The 20782-nt window shown below is 45.6% G+C and overlaps 2 protein-coding genes across 4 annotated transcripts in view; one reads left to right on the top strand and one right to left on the bottom strand.

Moving 5' to 3' along the window:
* LOC129670009 (ras-related protein Rab-27A) overlaps window positions 1–11581 on the bottom strand; it is a 105704-nt gene extending 94123 nt beyond the window's left edge. For 2 of the 3 annotated variants that reach the window (XM_055598401.1, XM_055598408.1), the window contains exons 1-4: window positions 11479–11581; window positions 3492–3594; window positions 3220–3288; window positions 75–195 (exon numbers count right to left, since the gene is read on the bottom strand). In XM_055598401.1, the coding sequence (XP_055454376.1) occupies window positions 75–195; window positions 3220–3279 (181 nt within the window). In that variant the 5' untranslated portion in view covers window positions 3280–3288; window positions 3492–3594; window positions 11479–11581. The remainder of the gene's footprint in view (window positions 1–74; window positions 196–3219; window positions 3289–3491; window positions 3595–11478) is intronic. The other variant, XM_055598403.1, reaches the window with a different exon arrangement.
* Window positions 11582–11764: 183 nt separating this feature from the next.
* Window positions 11765–15680, top strand: Pierce2 (piercer of microtubule wall 2). The gene is made up of 2 exons (XM_055597092.1): window positions 11765–12019; window positions 15170–15680. The coding sequence occupies exons 1-2, from the start codon at window positions 11984–11986 to the stop codon at window positions 15509–15511; spliced, it is 378 nt and encodes a 125-aa protein (XP_055453067.1). The 5' UTR covers window positions 11765–11983; the 3' UTR covers window positions 15512–15680.
* Window positions 15681–20782: the final 5102 nt, after the last annotated feature.

The raw sequence follows: 20782 nt of genomic DNA, 5'->3' as shown, positions 1-20782 counted from the left end.
ACACACACACACACACACACACACACACACACACACACACACACACAAAACAGAACAACTGGAAGTTAATTTACCTCCACCTCCATGCCCTGCATGAAGAACTTGCAGTTCCTCTTGCTCTAATGAGGAATGTTCTTGAGTCAGCTCACAGTTGTCACTGGCTGCAGCAGAGTTCACGATCTCTATGTCAGAACCCTAGGGGAAAGTGGTAATTATTAGATATTCCTCCCTTCAGCTGGATTTGATGATATGTAGAAAGTTCCTGACGCTACCACACTCTAAACAAAATCTATCCTGGCTGGCTTTGGTCAACTCATTCCATACAGGCCTGCAGGAGGGAAACTGCAGAATGAAGCCATGGGCTTCAAGCCAATGTCAGGTGAACACAAGATGACTGGACTATTTTATGAGGCCAAAAGCCAAACTCTGAGTCCTAAGTGTCTGCACTTAGGAGAGCTGGCTCAAGAGTTAAGAGCACCTGTGCTTGCAGAGGACCCAGGTTTGATTTCCAGCACCCACATGGTAGCTCACAACTGTAACTCCAGTCCCAAGAAAAGCAACACCCTGTTCTAGCATCCTCAAACAATACATGCACATGGTATATGAGGTCAAAGGACAACTTCTAGAGTGGGCTTTCTCCTTCTACCATGTGGATCCCAAGGAGCCAATTCCACATGTCAGGCCTGCAGAGCACCTGAGCCACGTCACTGGCCTATTCTCATTGATGCTATTTTGTGAACGACATGACTAACTGTTCTATACCCTCAATTATCACAATAATTATTTCTATATATACCATCAGGCACCAGCATCAGTCAGGCTGATGGTAAATGCTCATAATTCAAGCACTTTGGAGGTGGGGCAGAGACTTCCATTTGGAGGGCAGCAAGGGCTACATAGTGAGTTTGGGGCACACTGGGATACAGTGAGACCCTGTCTCAATTAAAAAAAAAAAAATTCACTGATGAAGCAAAATTTATAAAAACCTAAACACATATGGGAACTTTTGATGAGACTACTCAAACTCTGAACAAGTGAAGCTGCTCTGACGCTAGGGTTTCTGTTCCTATGGACTTTTCTATAATGAAAACAATCACCAATGTGAGAAAATCAGCATCTACACTGTTCTGGTTACAGAATTCACTGTATGAGCATTGTTTCTCATTACAAAACTGGTTTTATGACCATGGTCAAAGCAGCCTGCACTACGTAGTAAGCTCCATCCCAGCCACACCTAAACCCTCCAAAAACAGTAACAAAAACTGAAGGCTGAAAGGCTGGAGAGATGGCTCAGAGGTTTAGAATGTCGGCTGCTCTTCCAGAGACCCAGGTTCAGTTCCCAGCACCCACCTGATGGCTCACAACCATCTCTATCTCCAGCTGTTGGGATAACCTACACATATTGTATTAGCTGGCTAGAAAGGGATGCGCCATTATTTTCAATTGTTAATTGCTGTACCAGACTAGCAGGTACAGCAGGAGATGTAAATGTTTGTCACTTCCTAACCTTCCCAAAAAAGAAAAGGCACGTGGCCATGGGGCAGGCACTTTTCATGTAACCGTCAATCTGGCCGAAAGATAGCACTACGGAGCATGGTCCGCCTGCTGACTGGTTCAGAATGAGTGGCTGTGAAATCTCTCCCACTGTGCTAATAGTTTTTTCTATGGCATTTGAGCTGTCGGCTAGAGTTGGTGAAGTAAGAAGGAGAGAGGCAGAGAGATGAGAACATGACCAGAGAAGAGCAGGGAGATCTGTGTGGTGGAGACATAGTGGCAGGGAGTCAGGTTAAGTTAGATGGCTCGCTGAGAGACTGCCCCAGCCTTCTCCTGTACAGATGTCTCCAGGTCTTTACTGTTAAACCCCAAGCGGGAACCCCAAAAGCTCCTGCAATATCCAGTCCCAGAGAATATGACACCATCCTCTGGCCTCCAAGAGCACTATATACACATGGTACACATACCTACCAACATTCAGGCAAAACACTCATAACACATTTAAAAACCAAGAAAAGAAGAGGAAGACGACCACCAGGCACACGGCACCTTGAATTCCAGTGCTCAGAAAGTGAGGCAGGAGGATCAAAAGCTGGAGGTTAAGCCTGGGCTGTGTGGAAATTTAAAGGCAATCCTTGTTACACAGTAAGAGGCTGACCTTCCCTCCACTCCCTCCCACCCCCAAAAAAGAGAATGTACCACAAAGAAAGTCTTTTAATATTACGTAAGAACTCCAGGGAGGTGCTAACAGGTGGATCTGTGAGTTCAAGGCCAGCCTGGTCTACAAAGCAAGTCCAGGACAGCCAAGGCTACACAGAGAAACCCTGTCTCGGGGGGGGGGGGGGATTACAGAAGAATGTAGCTGTAATGGGCAAAGCCTGACAATTAACAAGGCCAGCCCCTCTAAGTTAAGGAAGTCAGCAAGAATAATGTAGAAGATGCAGGCTACAGTTTCAGCAGGACCCAAATTCCTGAATGCTACTCTCTGGAGAACTTCACACCTCCCGATTATGAACAACCACTGTCCTCCACACATGTAAATCTAATGTATACTTTTCCTTAATAAATTCTGCACTGCATGTGAAGGGGGGTGGATATGGTCCACACCTCCAGCACCCCATTCCTGGGAGGCTGAGGCAGAAACTTTGCTTTGAGTTTCAGGCCGGCCTACATGACAGAATGAGACTATCTCAAAAACAAAACAAAACAAAACAAAGCCAACCATACTAGCACATACCTATAATCCCAGAACCTGGAAGGACTGTTGTGAATTTGAGGTAGCTTGGGCCAGCCAGGGCTACACAGTGAGACTGTAATGTCTCCAAACAAAGCAGACCAGCTCCTTCTCAAAAACAAAAACAAAACAAAAAACCCTAGATGTGCCAGCAGAGGCCTGTCAGCCCAACTCAAGGAGGCTAAGACAAAAGGATCTCAAGTTTAAGATGATCAGCCTGAGTTGCACAGACTCCAAGGCCACCTAGAGCAACTTATTATTTGAGACCCCATCTCAAAGTTTTGCTTTGTTTACAAAGAGAGGGAGACAGAGACAGACAAACTAGAAATGTATGTAGCTCAATGGTATTTTAGCAGACAAGTTTAATATGGATGGGAAACAGCCCAACTACAAAGGAAGCCAGAGCTTACATGCAGAAAGCACTCAACTTCATAAAGCAGTTTTTGTCACTACTAACAAATAATATGTATAATATGTATCAGAGAACATACCTCATGACTGATGACAGTCCAGCCACAAGATGAGTCACTGTCGCTGGAATTTTCAGACATTTTTCAGATCTGTAATACAAGAACATAGAGTGAAACATGGGACACTTTTTTTTTTTTTTTTAAAGCTCCATATGACAACCCACAGGTTTTCCACACAGGGCATACGGCCCCACAGCTTTAAGCTAAGATGTGGGGTCCCCTCTGAGCTACGGCCACCGGCACAGCTGTGCTGCTGCAACCCACGTTAGTTAGATCTGAAAGGCAAAGTGTACCTGGAATCCTGCTGGCATAGGGAAGGGGACCAGATAGCAGCAGAGTCTACTTTCAGCCAACAGCGAGGTGGGAAAAGCCCGGAAGAGGCCAAGCTCTCATGTACTGACAACAACAACAACAACAAAAAAAAAAAAAAAAAAAAAAGATGAGCAAAAGATTTTATTAAAATAACTATTAGCAATACCTCAACTGGAATTCTTTTAAAGGATGAGGGAAATCAGAATGTAAGAAAACTTCTGGTTTCTTTAAAAACAGAAATGCTACAGGTGTACTTTTCATTTTAATCCCAGGTATAGGATACGGGGCTGCTTTATAGTGGCCACAGCAGCGGGCTACGATTTGTCTTGTGCTCCAGGAGGGGTGTGATTTTGCCAGCTGAGGGCAGTTTACATTGGAAATTCTGGGGACTCTTGAGGAGGGTATAACTTCTGGACCCCTGAGAGGGCCTGCGGAGGCTACTGCTGCTGATGACTGCTGTTTGGAGATCCTGACAACAAAGATCAGACTTGCCCTAAGGAACTCAATGCCCCTAATCAGCAGGAAATAGTCCTCTCGAACCTTTCTCTCCTAGTGTTGGGGGAGGGAGGTTGAAAGGGTTGAGGTAGGGTAGGGGGTAAGAAAAAGAACCCAATAAAGTAGTCAAAAGCCTGGCCACATCATAAATTGGTTCAAAATTTAGGGCAGTGAGAATGACCTCACTCTGTCCTGAAGCAACACCTTGCTCAGCCAGGTCTCTCTTCCCTCTGGAAAGCCTTTTTACATCACCCCATACCAGCTCGCCCAGGCTAGCCTTGAACTCTCAACTTCTCTACCTCTGCCTCCAGAATGCTAGGATTACCCACCTCATTAACGAGCTTCTGGCACTGCACAGATACTATGTCCCACAACCTAAGGCTGTGGTTCCAACAGAACTGTATCCAGAAGCTGGGACACAGCTCAGCTGGTAACATGCCGAGCCAGGTCTCATTTCCACCACCATGTGAACTAAGTATGCTGACACCCACCTGCAATCCTAGCAGAAAGAATCAGAAGTTCAAGGTCACTCTTGGCTACACGGTAAGTTCCAGGCCAACCTGGTATGGAAGACACTCTCACAAGTCAGAAGTCGCCCCACCCTCTGTTCAGTTCTAAGAATAACTAGTCTGCAATGACCTTCCCAAGACTGGACAGTACGTGGCACCACTCAATCTCAAGACTCAGCACTAGGAAAGCTGGGGTAGGAGGGCTTCCAACTGTAAGCCAGCCTAGGACAAACAGCAAGATACTCTAAAAGGGGAAAGGGAGGAGGGGCAGAGAAAGAGTGAAAGGCAGGAGGGAGGGAGGGAGGGAGCTCCCTTAACTGTCAGCGTCCATAAATTCCCTTCATTTTCTGAGAGTTTCGAGGGTAGAAGACATTCCTTCTATGTACCATTCTTCATAAGAACTGTTCTGTGACAGGTGTAGTGTCTCCCCCCAACAATCCCAGGACTTGGGCTCTACAGTAAGACTTGTCCCAAAGGAAAGAAAAACGTGTCCTATAAGGGTTAACTCAAGGGCTGCTGGGCCTAGTGACACATGACTTTAATCCCAGCACTTGGGAGGCAGAGAAAAGAGGATCTCTGAGTTCAAAGCCAGCCTGGCACACATAGTGAGTTCCAGAACAGCCAGAGCTACACACTGAGACCCTGTCTTTGAAAATCAAACCAACTAAACAGCCAAATTACCTGGTGTGATGACGCCCTACATTGTTCCTAAGAAGCTACATTTTACTATGAAGAAGGCAGGGTTCCCATCTCCTTATCTTCTAGAATTAGACATGAGGGAGAAGAATGGGGGCACTGTTATCTCACAATTCTGTGATTCCAAGCAGACCACAGACTGAGAGAAAAGCCAAGTGCTGCTGGGCTGTTCATAAAGAACCCACCTGACCACTGTTCAGAATCTGACTGTAAGCATAGGCAGTTTAAGGCTAGCTGAGGCTACAGGTTTACGATCAGCCTGAGCAGTTTCCCTTTTAGAGTTCTTTAAATATTTTTGTATGTGTGTTTTTACTGCAAGTATGTGTGTGTATCACCTGCAGGCTTGGTGCCCATGTAGGTCAAAAGGTGTTGGATTTCCTAGAACTGACTTACAGATGGTTGTGAGCACCATATGGGTACTGGGACTAAACCGGGGTCCTCTCCAAGAACAGCAAGAGCTCTCAACCACTGAGAAGTTGCTCTAGCTCCTCCTCTTTACGTTTTTCATACATTACTTTACGGGCTAATAAAAGTAAGGTTGTGATATAATTTAGTGATAGAGCAACTGCTTCAAATGCATCTGACACTGGGTTCAATCCGATTCATTCTGAACATTCAAAATAGAAATATTTTGGTGGGAGGTGGTTGAGATGTGTGTTACTGTGTAGCCATAGCTGGCCTACAACTTGCTATAGACACTAAATTAGCCTAGCATGGTGGCGGGGCCTGTTCCCCAGCTCTGTCCCCACCATAAGTGAGAAGACAGACTAGGAGACTAGCCTGAGTTTGGGCCTGAGACTCTGAGTCAAAAACCCAAAGCAAGAAAGAAGTAAAAATAAAGAAAATGGGGGTGTTCATCATCACACCCACAATCTATGAGCCTGTTTTTCAGTGCTGGAGAGTTAAACCTAAGGCCTTCCTTAAACATATTACGTAAGCACTTTACCACTTACTCACTGGCTCGTTTTAAGCACAGTGAAAGCCAAATCCAATCATCTCTAAGAAGAGTAGTTTCTTCCCAGAAAGTTAAAGACACTAACATGCTGCCTAAAAGTGTTAACTATTGGATGTTTGAGTGAGTTGAGTCCACACAATACAAGATCTAAGGTCCTCTGTAGTCTTTGATTATAGTAATCCTCTTGGTAAGTGCAAAGACAACCTCTCTGCAAAAAGCAGACTCTGCTAGTTGAAATGACGTAGGAAAATACTGTCACTAAAAATAATGTAAGCCAGGCATGCATGGCACACTATAATCCTAGCACTCAGGAAAGCAGAGGCAGTAAGATTACCCACAAGCTCCAGGCAAGCCTGACTACAAAGTAAAATCCTGTCTCAGTGCAAAAAAAAAAAAAAAAAAAAAAAAGGAATAAATACACTCTATCCATGTACTGCTGCTACATACAACTTTTCATCTAGAACATGAGTTCTGCAAGAGAAGTGAGGCAATTACTGACCATTACTTTGTAAGTTTCCTACTATGATGTAACACTCTGCAAATCAGGAAGCAAAAACCACTCTCAGATATCTGAAGAAAACAGCCTCAATCTAAAGCCACATCATTTTTGAAAGAAAACCATGACTCAAACACTAAGAGGAAATTACCTATAGCACAAAGGTCCTCCTTTCATTAGCTGTTTGCAGTCTTATAATACACACTGATGGTCCAGGGTTGTAATGGCTCAATTTGGAAAAAGCCTAAAAGAGCTAACAAATGAAGCTGAAGAGACGATCAGTACTGTTCTTCCAGAGGACCCAAATTCAGTCCCCAGCATCCACACTGGGTGACTCACAAAAACTGCTTCTGCGCTAGCTTCTGGGGGATCCAATGCCTCTAGTGTCCATGGGTAGGGAACGCACCTGCACACACCCAGACACAGGGATACACATAGGAAAAAAAGAAAATAAAATACATCTTTTTTTTTCTTCAAGTTAACAAATACCTAAGATGGGCAGGGGGAGTCCAGGGGGACTTCATCATTTTACAAATCTATCTGGTTCTGGCTTTGCTTCCTATCTTAATAGCATTCTCTCCCTCCACCTCACTTCCTCTTTCTCCCTCACGAACACAATAGTCTCTCTCACACAAACTAAATTTCTTAGTTTCTAAAGTTCTTCTAAATGTTCTTCTCACAGAAAAGATAATTTACTTTAATTTCCTCAGTTATCATTCCTGATGACTAAAAGAAAAGCTAGTAATACATACACATTCCTGTTGCTGTTTGCTAGTGTTTCTACGTGATGACAGGGGAAGAGACCACACTGTCATCCACCTGCACTCAGGGATGATGTGGATACTCCTCAGCTATCCACTGATTTCAACAGCGGACACTGCAACCACAGTTCATTTCACACATCTGTTTACCTTCACTGTCACATACCTGTGTTACTCAGATAAAGCCTTTCAAATGAACTAAGACATTTCTAAAACATTTCTTTACATTCATGTTCTTGGTCAACCTAACTTGAGGTCAACCTTAGAGCCAGATGCTAACAGCAGTAGCTGACTTTCCCAGGAGGAGGCGTCTCCACCCCACCCAGGGCTCTGGCATCTGTTAGAAGGATTTCAGACTCAGTATGGTCTCGCTGCTTCAGAGGGCAACATTAAAAGAAGCCACTTCATAGGAAATCAAACTAAAGACCTCTAATAGGTGTAAATGTGAGACCAAGACAAACATAAAAGGCCTCACCACAGGGGCACTCACTGTCTTACAATTCCAGGTCTTTTAATACAGAAGAGCAAAGTCACAGTGAGGAAGCGAACCAGCTGGTCATCAAACCAGAACATACCACCCAGCTCTACCAAGAAGCCAAATGAAGCCTTGGATATTTCTTCACCAAAATTAAGCACCAAAAAATACACAAAGCTTGCCATCACTCCCAACGGGGACTGTTTCACATGTCACTTACAAAGGCTAATAATGTAACACAGAAATAAACCTGTCATGATTTCAATTGTATACCCAAGTCCATCTTCACAAAGCCACGTTGAAGGTGAACAGCTGTTATTTCCAACCCTCCAAAGGAAAGCCTTTGAAGCTCAGTTACACTAGTCACTGTTTACCTCTGCAAGGCTCTCTGGAGCTCATAGGCAATATGAATTCAAGCAAGAGGTGAGTAGCTCAGTGACAAGCACTAAGAAAAATTAGATGAAACTAGAGAGATGGCTTAGTGGTTAAGAGCACTAGTTGCTCTTGCAGAGGAACTGGTTCAAATTCCGGTACAGCACAGCAGCTCACAACCGTCTGTAACTCCAGTTTCAGGAGATCTGATGCCCTCTTCTGGCACAGATGTACATGTAAGCAAAACACCCCATACACATAAAAATATTTTTAAAAAAAGAATAAGAAAATTAGACTTTATTCTCAAAACTGCAACTCATGTTACTTTCTCAAGCTTCCACAGAAAACCCTACTGACTCTTCAATGACTTTTCACACATTTAATACCCTTCCTAAAAACCTAAATGAAACAAAACAAAGAACAACAAAAATGCTAAATATATTAGTTACATGGGATCCTTATGTATTACAGGACTAAACTCTGTCTCTGAACCTTTAATCCCAGCACTTAGGAGTCAGAAGCAGGCAGATCTCTGAGTTCAGCCTGGTCTACAAAGTGAGTCCACGACAGCCAAGGCTATACTGAGAAACCCTGTGTCTAAAGACAAAAGCAAAACAAAGTTAAGATGCTTTTTATTCTTTCCAGATAACTAATTTGTCTTTTGTCCCTTCTCCCAAAATTTATTTCCATTTAAAGTCATATATAGTTTGTGAATTTAGTATAACAAGGATTGTAGTTTGGTTTCTTCTGTTGTCACTCCGACGTATGTTTTGTTTTTTGTTTTCTTCCTGATTTGGTTTTTGAGGTAAGGTCTGACCCTGAAAACCCAGGCCTGCCTCCTCAGCGCTGCAATCACAGGTGTTCACCACCTGCCCAACTACCCTGCTTGGACTCTGCCACTTTGTCTTTTTATGAAACTGGATCTTGCTATGTAGCCCAGACCGGCCTTAAAACTTCAAATGTTCTGCCTAGGCCTCCTAAACTAGGTTATAGACCTAGGCTACCATATCAGCTTGTTTATTTACTTTTAAATTTTGAGCCCAAAGCCAGCACCCCCACTTCTCCAAGTCTGTGCGGATGTGTGTGGAGGTCAGTGGAGAAATTCATGGGAGTCAGTTGTCTCTACCTTGTGGGTTCCAGAGAAGAACCTCAGATGGCAGACTTGCTCAGCAAGCACCCTGACCCACTGAGACATCTTGCCAGCCCATTTACTTTTGAAAGTTATACTTAAAGAATCCAGAGATAATAAAGGCAAGAGTATTAAGAATTCAAGGCTACCTAGCCAATTGGCAGCTGCTCTGGGCTATATGAGACACTGCCTTTAAAGTTTCCAGGACTAAAGAAATAGCTCAGTGGTTGAAAGCAAGGGCTAAGAATACAGTTCCCAGCACCCACAACAGATGTCACTCTTCTGGCCTCCACTGCATGCGCATGCTGTCCTTAAACGACAGCAGGCAAAACACACAAAAATTAGTCTTTAAAAAAGATGCCATCGGTGGGGGGAAGTGGCTACACCACCCCCTCCCTCAGAAAGATGTCACCTAGGTAATCACATCCTAGATAACCCCTTTATTAAAAAAAGGTTTATTTACTTTATTATGTATACAGTGCTCGGCCTGCAGGCCCCACAAGAGGGCACCAGATCTTATTACAGATGGTTGTGAGCCACCATGTGGTTGCTGGGAATTGAACTCAAGACCTTTGAAGAGCAGACAGTGCTCTTAACCTCTGAGCCATCTCTCCAGACCCCTAGATAATCACTTTCTTAGCTAAATATTCTCTGAACTCTATTTTCAATGAAAATATAACTGTCTGCTTGATTTAGAGTACAAAACTGGTTCTATGGTTTGTTTTTGATCATCCTGAAGACTGAACCCGCACCCAGGGCCTCACATACATTAAGCACTGCATTCTCAGACCTTTTTATACGGGAATATGGCCTCACTATATTGGCCAGGTTGGTCTCAAACTTGACATCCTTCTGCTTCTAATTCTAAATGTCTGGGGTGCCACACCTGACTGGAATTCCAACTTTAATGGAACACGATTAAAACAGCATTTACAGCGGGGCTTGGTGGTACTCAACTATGATCACAATGATTAGGAGGCTTAAGCAAAGAACTCCCAGGTCTAACCTGGACTCTTTTAAGTAGAACCAGGACAGTCAGAGAACTACAAAACAAGAAAAAATGCCGAAAGCATTTATGAGCATTAACTCGCCTCATAACCTCCTCAGTTCCTCTGTGACTTTAGCTTGTCAGAATGGTAAACTATTCACACCAGCTATATGTGATAAACATCCCCCGAGAAATCTGAGGCCTATTAAAATTGGGACCTAAAAGTTGGTTGGTGCACTCAGAAGGCAGAGGCAAGGGGATTTCTGGGTCTGAGGCCAGTTAGGCCTACTGAGCTACACAGAAAAACCCTACCTCAAAAAACCAATCAACCAACCAACCAACCAACCTCAAAACCAAACAAACAAAAAACAAAAGAAAGAAAAACAACTGGGATTCTAAGCCTGGACAGACAGTGCTTATATTTCAAGCATTACGTGACCTTGCTGTAAGACTGCAAAGCACTCCTAGTCGAGAGTAATAAACTGGTTGCCCATTCTGGGTACAAGCAGCTCCATATGCTTAATAAAGCAAAAGCAGGATAGAATGGTGAGTGCTTGGTTCACCCCACAACAAAACAACCCAGCCGGCTGAGATCTAGAACTCCGGCGCTGCTCCTGGCAGAGTTGGGACAAAAGAAAGGTTAACGCGACCGGTGAACACGCAGCTGCTACTTAGGACAAGCCCGAGATCTTGACCAACGATGGGGAGGCCTTGGAGGGGAAGGGTGAAGAACAGGAGGAGAAAAGGGAAGGGGCAATGGTGAAACAGCTTCGGGGCTGCGCGGGAGCGAACCTCTGCGCTGCGCGCTGGCACTTTTCTATTTCTGACACCCGGGACCTCGGCGCGGCCGCAGGGTGACGCACGGCATCTCAGCACAGGGATGCAGCCGCACCGGAATCCCAGTGCGCCCAGCTCGGAGCTTGCGGGGCTGCCCGCGAGCCCGCGCCTCACACCCGCCAGGTCGCGCCCTCCACCCGAGGTCGCAGCAGCGCGGGAGGACCGAGGTGCCCACCAGGAGACAGCCTCCTGGCACTGTGTCCGAGCGAGTTGCAACCCGTCCCGTCCGCCCGCCCCGCGCCCCGGGGGGCCTACCCGACGGCACCGCCTCCTCCGCCCGACCGCGCCGGTTGTCACCGTGGCGGCGTCCGAGCTCCAGACGCCAGTGACGCCTCATAAAAACAACCTGCTCGCGGGCGTCTGCAGCGGGGAAGTGGCGGCTGGCGCGGCGCCGCGGGGGATGCCGGGACTTGGAGTTTCTGCTAAGCCTCCCGCCAACCAGCGGCGGGAGAAAAAAACTACGATTCCCAAAAACACATGCGGCCCGCCGCTTGGAGGCTGCCGGAAGCTGGGCGGGGCGACCGCGGATCCCCACAACATCCGGGCTCCCACGCCTGCAGCCGGTTGTCATGGAGACAGGGTGACACACTGGAAGAGGGTTTCCACCTACCCTCTCACTCCCCAGATCTGTCGGGTTTAGGAGACGAGGGTCGCCTGGCTTCGTCCTCGCTGCTGCTTTCTGTCGGTTCGGTGAGAAGACCGGACCCTGCGCCCTCGGCAGCCTTCTCGCTATCAAGAAAGAACTGCTTTTGCCGAAGAGATGGAGGGGAAGGAGAAAAAGATCGACTCTGACTTGGTGGGTTTGGGCGGAGGGCTTTTGAAAGTCGAAGTGTTTTAGGCACCATCTACTCCCACTAACGAAGTAACCTAGTTAGTCATGAAGCTTTTACATTTACAACTGTAAGTGCATAATCCACTAAAATTATTGCTGTGAAGGTATAAAGGCAGCACCTCAATGCAAACTGTCTGGTGATGGTTTTGACCAGGATGGTTTTTATTTTGCGTATCTATTTGCAGAGGTAGAGCTCGAACCCAGGACCTTGTGCATGGTAGGCAACCGCCTTACTCCTGAGCTACACTTCCCAGCTGTAGTACCTTCATTTTTATGTCTTTTATAGTATGCCTTGTGTAAAAGGATGGGAGAGGGGGAAACACAGTGCACTCACACCAGAGAAAAGTTAACTTTACCCTGTCCCCAACATGGGTAATGAGTAAATTCTAAAGGAAAACATTCAAAAATCTGATGTTGGGCAAAAGCTGGTTTCACAGTTAGATCTGATGTTTGTGTTGCTATAACCAGGGATTAAAACACAAGTCTCACACATGCTAGGAAAGCACTCTATGGAGGAGGAATAGTTGGGTGAGAGGGGAATTTGGGGTGGTGGTTTTTTGAGACAGAGCCTTTCAGAGTAGCTCAGGCTGACTTCAAATTTTCTGTGTAGCCGGCATTGAACACCAGAACCTCTTGCCTCTGCTTCCCAAGTATTGGGATTACAGACCTAAGCCATCACACTCTGCTCTTAGAACTCCTTGAATGGGCTAAAATTCAAATAACAAAGCTGCTTTTACGGTGAGTGGGGATAAAGTGGTTCTTACTTTGGTTGTGTACAAACATCTTCAGTTACCCAAAGATGTAAAGAGATAGCATCACACCCCCCCCCCCTGCTTTGGTAGTAGATAAGTCATCCAGTGATTTGCATTATTTGAAGTAACTTTTTAAGATAATTAAATCTAGAGCTGAGGGTGATTTCAGTTTAGGGCCAGTAGTAGCATAGGTGACTGGATGAAAACTGGAGACCTCACAGTAACTGAAGGGGATAGTAATAGCCAAAGGTAACCCATGGTGTGGCTAGGCATGGTGGCCCAGACCTAGAATCCCAGCACTATGGATTCGAAGGCAGGAAGATTGTCAGGAGTTTGGGCCTGTCTCAAAAAAAAAAAAAAAAAAAATCATCCACCATTTTAATGTTTTCATTCAACTTGTTTTCCAGTGGGTTGCATCTAGACGGAAGTTCCTGCCTTACACCACACTTTCCTAGTATTCCAATTTCTAATTTTTTTTTGAGACAGTGCTTCCTGTATGCAGGATGGCCTCTATCTCCCTGTGTAAGTGAGGATGGCCCTTCTAATCCTCTGTGATTACTGGTATGAGCTGTCATACCAGTTCATGTGGTGTGGGAGATAGACTCCAGGGCCTCTCTGTATGTTGGACAAGCAGCCTACCAACTAAGTGACATTCTCAGCCCCTAAATTTTCAGATTTTTAACTTAACGTTCCAAAACTGAATCCTAGACACTAAAAGAACTCTGGGATTGAGAAACAACTCACCTAGAACTGTCAGAGAAGCCCTAAGGATTACAGTTTCTCCAGGAAATTCTCTGCTGAGGGTGGGAGATGAAAGTAGGCCACCCACAGTGTGCCCTTGAGGCCAGAGGGACTTGCTGCAGAAGAAAAGACTTGCCTTTGGCAGAAAGCTAAATGTACATATGCTTCTCTCCTGAGTTCCTAACCTAGAAAGAAAAGGGAAAGAGAAGCAAGGAGGGAAAAATATATAGAAAACACTAAAAAAAGCATTAGGTTGAAAGGTCTCACTCTGAAGCCTTGGCTGACTGCCCTTGAACTCCTAGCAACCCCTCTACCTCTCACAGGCGGCCTTTGGTACCACCACACCTTTCTAGAGATCTGTAAAATTCAAGAGTCTGTAAAAATTCTGTTCTAGCTGCTTCCCCTAGAACTGGCATCCTGCAAAGGTTACTGCCTTGGAGCCCCTGAAGGAATGGGGGAGCATCAAAGATTTAGGCAAAGAGAGCAGGGCATGGTGGCTAATGCCCTTAATCCCAAGCACTCAGGGAGGCAGAGACAGTTGGATCTCTGTGAGTTTGAGGCCAGCCTGGTCTACAAAGTGAGCCCAGGACAGCCAAGGCTACACAGAGAAACCTTGTCTCAAAAAAAAAAAAAAAAAAAAGCAGAAAAATTAGACAGGAATGCCTGTCACCTCAGTACTACTTTAGAGTACATCAGTTCATACTAGTAAACCGCAGTATGAAACAGCCTCATTTTTAACTATGTAGGTTTATATTTTAAAAAAAAAAAATGTTATGGAGCTAGTACAAGGAATTTCATAGCCAAGCATGGTGGCACAAACCTGCAATGCCAGCACTCGGGAAGCTGAGCAGAAGTAGTTCCTTGAGTTCAAAGCCAGTCTGGGCCACAGACTGAGACACTGTTTCAAAGAACCAGAAAAAGATGGAGTGTGACAATGGCAGTGGGAGCCAGCATCACTCTGCCAGATAAAGCAGCATGGCTTCTTTCTAGAGACCTCCTGAGTGAGAGAGATTATTGACTGGTGCAAAAAGAGTTTCAGGGGCTAAGTATAAAGAATAAAGCAATACACATAATAATATGTTTATTAGGGAGCTTTCAGTACAGGCTGCATCATAGACACTAAGAGACGGGGAGAGACATGTCAGAGGACAGCAGCATACACTTGGAGTGGCTAGGGCCACTCAGGACAGAGGTCTTCCTAGATGACTCAATAGCAAAGCCTGTAATTCTGGTGGCTTTTTAAGTTGCACTGGCCAAAGGGTTTAAATGATTGAGTAAAATACAGTCAGATGTGATGGTGCATGCCATTATGCTACTGCTTGGAAAGTTGAAGGCAGAATGATCAGAAGTTCAAAGTCATCTGCAGCTACATATAGAGTTCTAGGCTACCCAGGGCCACCTGAGACGCTTTCTCTAACTAAAGAAAGAGAAAGAGCCAGGTATGGTGGCCCTAGACTTGAATTCCAGCACTAGAGAGGCAGGCAAATCTTAGTGAGTTCTGGAATAGCCTGGTCTACATAGTGAACTCCAGGCCAGCCAAGATGAGGGGAATAGGCCAAGTCCACTCCTGTGTAACTGAGGGTTTTTTTTTTGTTTTGTTTTTGTTTTTTTTGCCTTTTAGGAAAATAAAAATAGTTTGACTTTGGATGCAGACATGAAACCTGTACCACTGGCTCCGTGTGTGAACCCTGGCAACCCTGTGTTTTCCTGTATGTTGGACCCCAAGACACTGCACACAGCTACTTCACTGTCCAAACCCCAGATGATTATATACAAAACCAATTCCAGCCAGTACGGGGCATTCTCACCCAAGCCCGAGTTCTTTCCCTGCAAGTACAACCCTCAGGAGCAAGTGTTCACAAACCGCATCAGAGCAACTGGGTTCTATCAAAACAACGGCCTAAACACTGCCCCTGACAGAACCAGAGGCATCGATTTTCCTAATTTTCAACACACTCTATGAAACCATAGCCTCCTGGCACCTGAAGAGAAAATGTCCTTCAGGGTGTTAGCTTAAAGTCTAGAATACCTAATGTGAACAAGAATGATTTTAATGAAGACTCTTACTTAAAAAAGACATGAAGACATGTTCTAAAAACACTTTTAAGAAATAAAAATTTTTAACTGATAACTTACTAAGAGTGACTCCATTTTTTTTCATGTTAGAAGAAGGCTCTCACTTTGCAGTCCTGCTAACCTAGAATTCTCCATTAGTCTAGAAGCACCTTAGCTTCCAGATGTAAAGCACCTTGTCCTATAAACAAACAGGTGTTCAGGGGCAGGAAAGCTGGCTCAGCAGTTAGGTGTAGACTGCTCATTTGGTCCCCAGCATCACGGGAGAAGGGGGAAGGAACTCATTGTCCTGTAATTCCAGCTCCCCAGGGATCCCATGCCTTTGGTCTCTGAGGGCATCCGTACTCGCCCGTATGTACCCACAGACACACACACAATTAAAAATAAAAAATAAACCTTCAAAAGTATACAAAGCTAGACATGCTGGGGAACATTGTACCCTGAGTACTGCAGACTTAGGCATGAGAACCAGAATCTCAGGGCCAACCTGGGCTACGTAGTAAAATTCTTTCCAAAAGCAACAAAACCCACTTGAGGGTACCCCACTTTATAATAAACTAGCCCATGTCTTGCCTATGTCTATACTACCAAAAACCAAATTCAGTCAGATCTCGTGGCACAGGCCTATAACAACCACTCAGGAGGCAGAGGCAAGAGAATAGCAAGTTCAAAGCCAGCCTGATCAATTCAGTGAGGCCTTGCCTCAGACAACTATATGAACTGAAGTTTCCAGGAAAGGTCACACTTCTGTTAAAAGAATTTTAAAGGTTGATTGATTTGGAATGTAACAGATCTAGAAAATAATCTTTGGGGCTATCTCTGGTGCCCTAAATACCCATTCATTCCAGCTCTGTGTCTGAGGTAGTGGCATCCTGTGACTGTGAGGTAGTCATACCTTTGGAAGGCACTAATTCAGCAGGCTACTGGCTTCTACAACCCAGCAGCTAAGAACATTTCAGATGGCATCTGAGGCACATAGTTTTCCTTGATTTACTGTGACCTGCCATTCCCACCAAGGCATTGAAAAGTGCCTGGAATGCCAGGTGGTCATGGAACACACCTTTAATCCTAGCACGTGGGAGGCAGGGGCAGGCGGATCTCAGTTGAAGACAGTCAGGGTTACACAAAGAAATCCTGTCTCAAAAAGCCAAAAAAAAATAAAAAAAGTGTGGATTCATGGGCTTTTTTTGTTCTGTAACTAAAAACATCAGCAAACTATTTTCACATTGGAGCATTTTCTTAGGAGCCTCTTGAATCATTGTTTTTGGCCTAGTTGGTCAAGTTCTTGGCTAGCTTACCCAACGATCATGGATCCCCATAAGCTGCAAGGGACTTTCATCATGGCAAGTGATACGAAGTGTACTTACGAAGACAAAGGAACATGGCCCCCTAGCCTGCTGGCTCGCATGAACCCAGCACACAGGAAGCTGAGGCAACAGGATTGCACATTTGAGGCCACTGGATTACAAAGTGAGTTCCTGACAGGCTGGGACTACAGGGTGAGGCCCATCTCAAAAAGCCAAACACAAGTATGATAGCTGGGCATGGTGGCCCACACCTAAAACCCCCATACTTGAAAGGATAAGGCAGGAGGATTGCCATGAATTCAAGACCAGCCTGTATACATTGCTTCTACCCAGCTAGCCCCTCCTCCATCCAAAATGAGTACAGAGGGGCCAGAGAGGTCGTTCATTAAGTACAGGTATTTGTTCTGGAGCCTACACAGTGAAACAGGAGAACTGACTCCTACAGGCTGTCTTGACCTCCACGCCCACACTGGGTTGCTCAGGGGTACACCTGCGTGTGCGCACACACATACACAAACACAGGAGGACCTGGCTATGGGTCATGGGAATCCAGGTAAAAGGCAATATGGCAGTCCAAGCCTGTAACTCCCTCGCCGGGGCATGGGTGGTAGGCAGACTGCTGGGTCCCCAGCTAGTCTACTGAGCCAAATCCGTGACCTTCAGGTTCAGTGACAGACTCTGTGTCAAAAAAAAAAAAAAAAAAAAAAAAAAAAAACAGCGTGGAGAGCTAGATACTCAGCATCCACTTCTGGCTTTCCCATACACTCACAGATACACACATATGCATATATATATATATATATATGGACATACACAAGTACCACAAATATGTACACATACAAAAAATGGAGTCCATTAAGAAAAAAAAGCAATTAATTTTCCAAAGGTCTTTTTTTCCTGTTGATGTTGTTTGTTTCCTTTGAAAACCAAAACCAAACCACTAGCACTAACCCAACAACTGACTGGTCCAGACAGTACTACATGCCAGGGGCAGGTGGGGAGTTAAAACCAAAACTTCACTCATTATCTCCAAAGCTCTTTTCAATTCACGTCAATAAATATGGGATAAAATAACCTGTGAAACAATAACATCAAGTTTGTTATTTTCTGTAAAGATAAATCATCGGCAGAGGATGTGACTCAGCAGTAGGCTTCCTGGCTTGCACACGAGGCCTACATCTGATCCCTTGCACTGCTATTCCCCACCCCATCCCCACCCAAAAAACAAAAAACAAACAACAAAAACCTTAGCTAAAAATATTAGAGCAGGGGCAATCCCTGAGCGTCCAGACAGAACCTAGCCACTTTGGGCCATGCAGCTGCTTCCTCACCTGTGGTAAGGTCAGGGGAACGAGTCAGTTTACGTCTAGGTTCTTTAAGGTTGTCTCAGGGCTTGCTCTGCTGGATCTGTGGGAAGGTGAGATAAGGCAGCCTGGGTTTGAGGACTAAATCTTACTATGAGTGAGTCAGTATTTCCATGTTAACGTTCAGTCAGTCCCTCCATCTCTGTCCCTTGTCCCATCTCATCTGAGAGAGGGTCTTGTGAGGTAGCCCAGGCTGGTCTTCACTCAAGGCAATCTGCCTGTCTCAAACTCCCAAGTTCTGGGACTCCAAGTGTGCACACCCACGCCCAGCTTAATCTTTAGTCTCTTGTCTACTGGGACTTGTAGGGGCTGAGTCCATAAGAAGAATCTTCTGTAGGTTTTTTTCTTTTATAGCAGAGGGCATATAAATTTATTAGTGAACTCTGAGAGTAGGGGAGTCTTCAAGAAAGGAATCTGCTCCGGCAATTTGAACAGCAGTCGGCACTGTTCTATTGGGTCTTCTGAGCCCAGCTAGTGTGAACTTGCTCCCAGAGGTGGGTCAGGGCTCTGCAGGGACCTGTGAACAGGCAGCTGTGCCTTGCTTACATCCTAGGCCACAGAAGAGGCGCGGCATGCTAGGCTAACAGCCCCTCTTTGCCGGCTTATTTGACGTTACAAGAATACAGTCTTACTAGAAAACCTTTTCTCAGGACAAGGCTGTGAAATACGACTGATATTTGGGTATTATCATAGTATAGGAAACTCATGGAGGTTGCGGATAGAGCCAGCTGGAAGAGCTCTTGCTTAACAAGGCAGGAGGCCTTGTGAAGGCCCTGTCTTCAGATGAGGAAGACGGAATTACGGGAGGCCTCCTGCTGAGGGTGGTGTGTCTGCTCCTGCGGTCCAGCGGGCCAGGCTGAAAACCTCAGCAGAGCCACTGGTACCAACAGTCCACTTGCCACTCAGAAACTAAGATGCTATTTCACCTGTCAAGCAAGGCCAGAAAGACCACGGTCCCAAAGCTGCCACCCTTCCATGAGCAAATCACGAAGCTTTCCTTCCCTGTTTCCTCTCCCTGTCCTTACCTCTCAAGGAAAAGCCATCCTGCAATGACCAACCTGCCCTTGTTTCTGCCTCTCCCAGATTCTCTCCACCGAACCAGCACCCGGGCCCAGCTGACTCTACTCTGAAGTGTTGCCAGATTCTAGAGTCACAGACAATCAAGACGTGTGAACTGAGCTGGGCATGGGGACTGTTAGCACTAAGGAGGCTGAGGCAGGCAGCTCACCATGACTTTGAGGCCAGCCTAGATTTATATAGTGAGTTCAAAGCCCACCTGGACTGCAAAGTGAGACTCTGTCTCCACAAAAAGAAAAAGCCATCTGTAATCTAACCAGTAAAGTAGCACACACGTTTTTACTTTCATTTTTCCCAACTTTGTTTTGATTGCGTGTGTTATGAAATATAATGCAGCGAGGAGGTGCATTGTGGGGCTTGTGCCATGGTGTGAGAGAACCAGGCCTGACACCCTCGAAGGTCTCCAGGAACTAGGCCTAAACAAGGTCACCCAAAATTCACCAGGAACCAATGACCCCACCCCAAGGTCACCAGGAACTAGGCCATAAATTACCAATTCCAGAAACAAGGTCATAAGATTCACTGCTCAAGGAACAGCCTGAGGATAACCACAAGAATGGGAAGGTATCTTATCTCAGGGCAGGGCATCTGTGCTGAGCAGCCCACCGACCTTGTAGTAGAACATTTCAGGCACAGAAAATACCTAATATTCCTGAGGTCTATAGATAGCTGGCTCAATGTATGTTAGTCAATAACTTTGTAACAAGTTTGCTCTTGCTGAATGTCACCCAATCTTGTAACTGTTACACCAGAAATTCCCTGTCCTTCCTCAAACCCCAATAAAAAAAATCTGCCATACAGCTGCTCAGGGCTCTCCTCTTGGATCCACCGCATTGATGATGTTGGAGAGACAGAGCTTAAACCCAAATAAAGCTCTTTGCTCTTGCATATATGGTCCGGCTCCTAGTGGTCTTTGGGGACCTTAATATCTGGGCATAAAAGGTGTACCTCTGAGAAATTACACTATGCAACAGATATGGTACAAAAGAGGTTTATTGGGGAGGGGAGAGGAGTGAGGACCTGGGGAAGAGATAGAGGCAGACAGCCAGGGAGCACAGATAAAGCCATGAGCACGAAAGAGGGGGTAGAAAGAGGGTACAGAGGGAGAGGGGGGAAACACAGAAGGAGAGATCTGGGGTGGCTGGTGGTCCTTTTGTCTGCAGCACACACCTGCAAGTGGCAGGTGATGATGTCAGCAGCTGCTAGGTCCTCGAGAGCAGGCCAGTGGAACTGCCTGTGCACTAACAGTGTTTGTTTTTGAGACAGACTCTACCACAGCCAAGGTTTGGCCTTAGATATGTGTGGACCTTTCTGCCTCAGCCTCCTAAGCTCAGAGGTGTGAATCACCACACCACACCTGGCTCCAGTATGTTTGGTTGGTTGCTTGGTTGGTTGGTTGGTTGGTTAGTTGTT

Source organism: Psammomys obesus, unplaced genomic scaffold (assembly GCF_907164565.1).
Source record: "Psammomys obesus unplaced genomic scaffold, mPsaObe1.curated_primary_1811, whole genome shotgun sequence".
NCBI classification, from domain to species: Eukaryota; Metazoa; Chordata; class Mammalia; order Rodentia; family Muridae; genus Psammomys; species Psammomys obesus.
The sequence above is the reverse complement of the archived record's forward strand: the minus strand, read 5'-3'. Positions and strand labels throughout refer to the sequence as shown.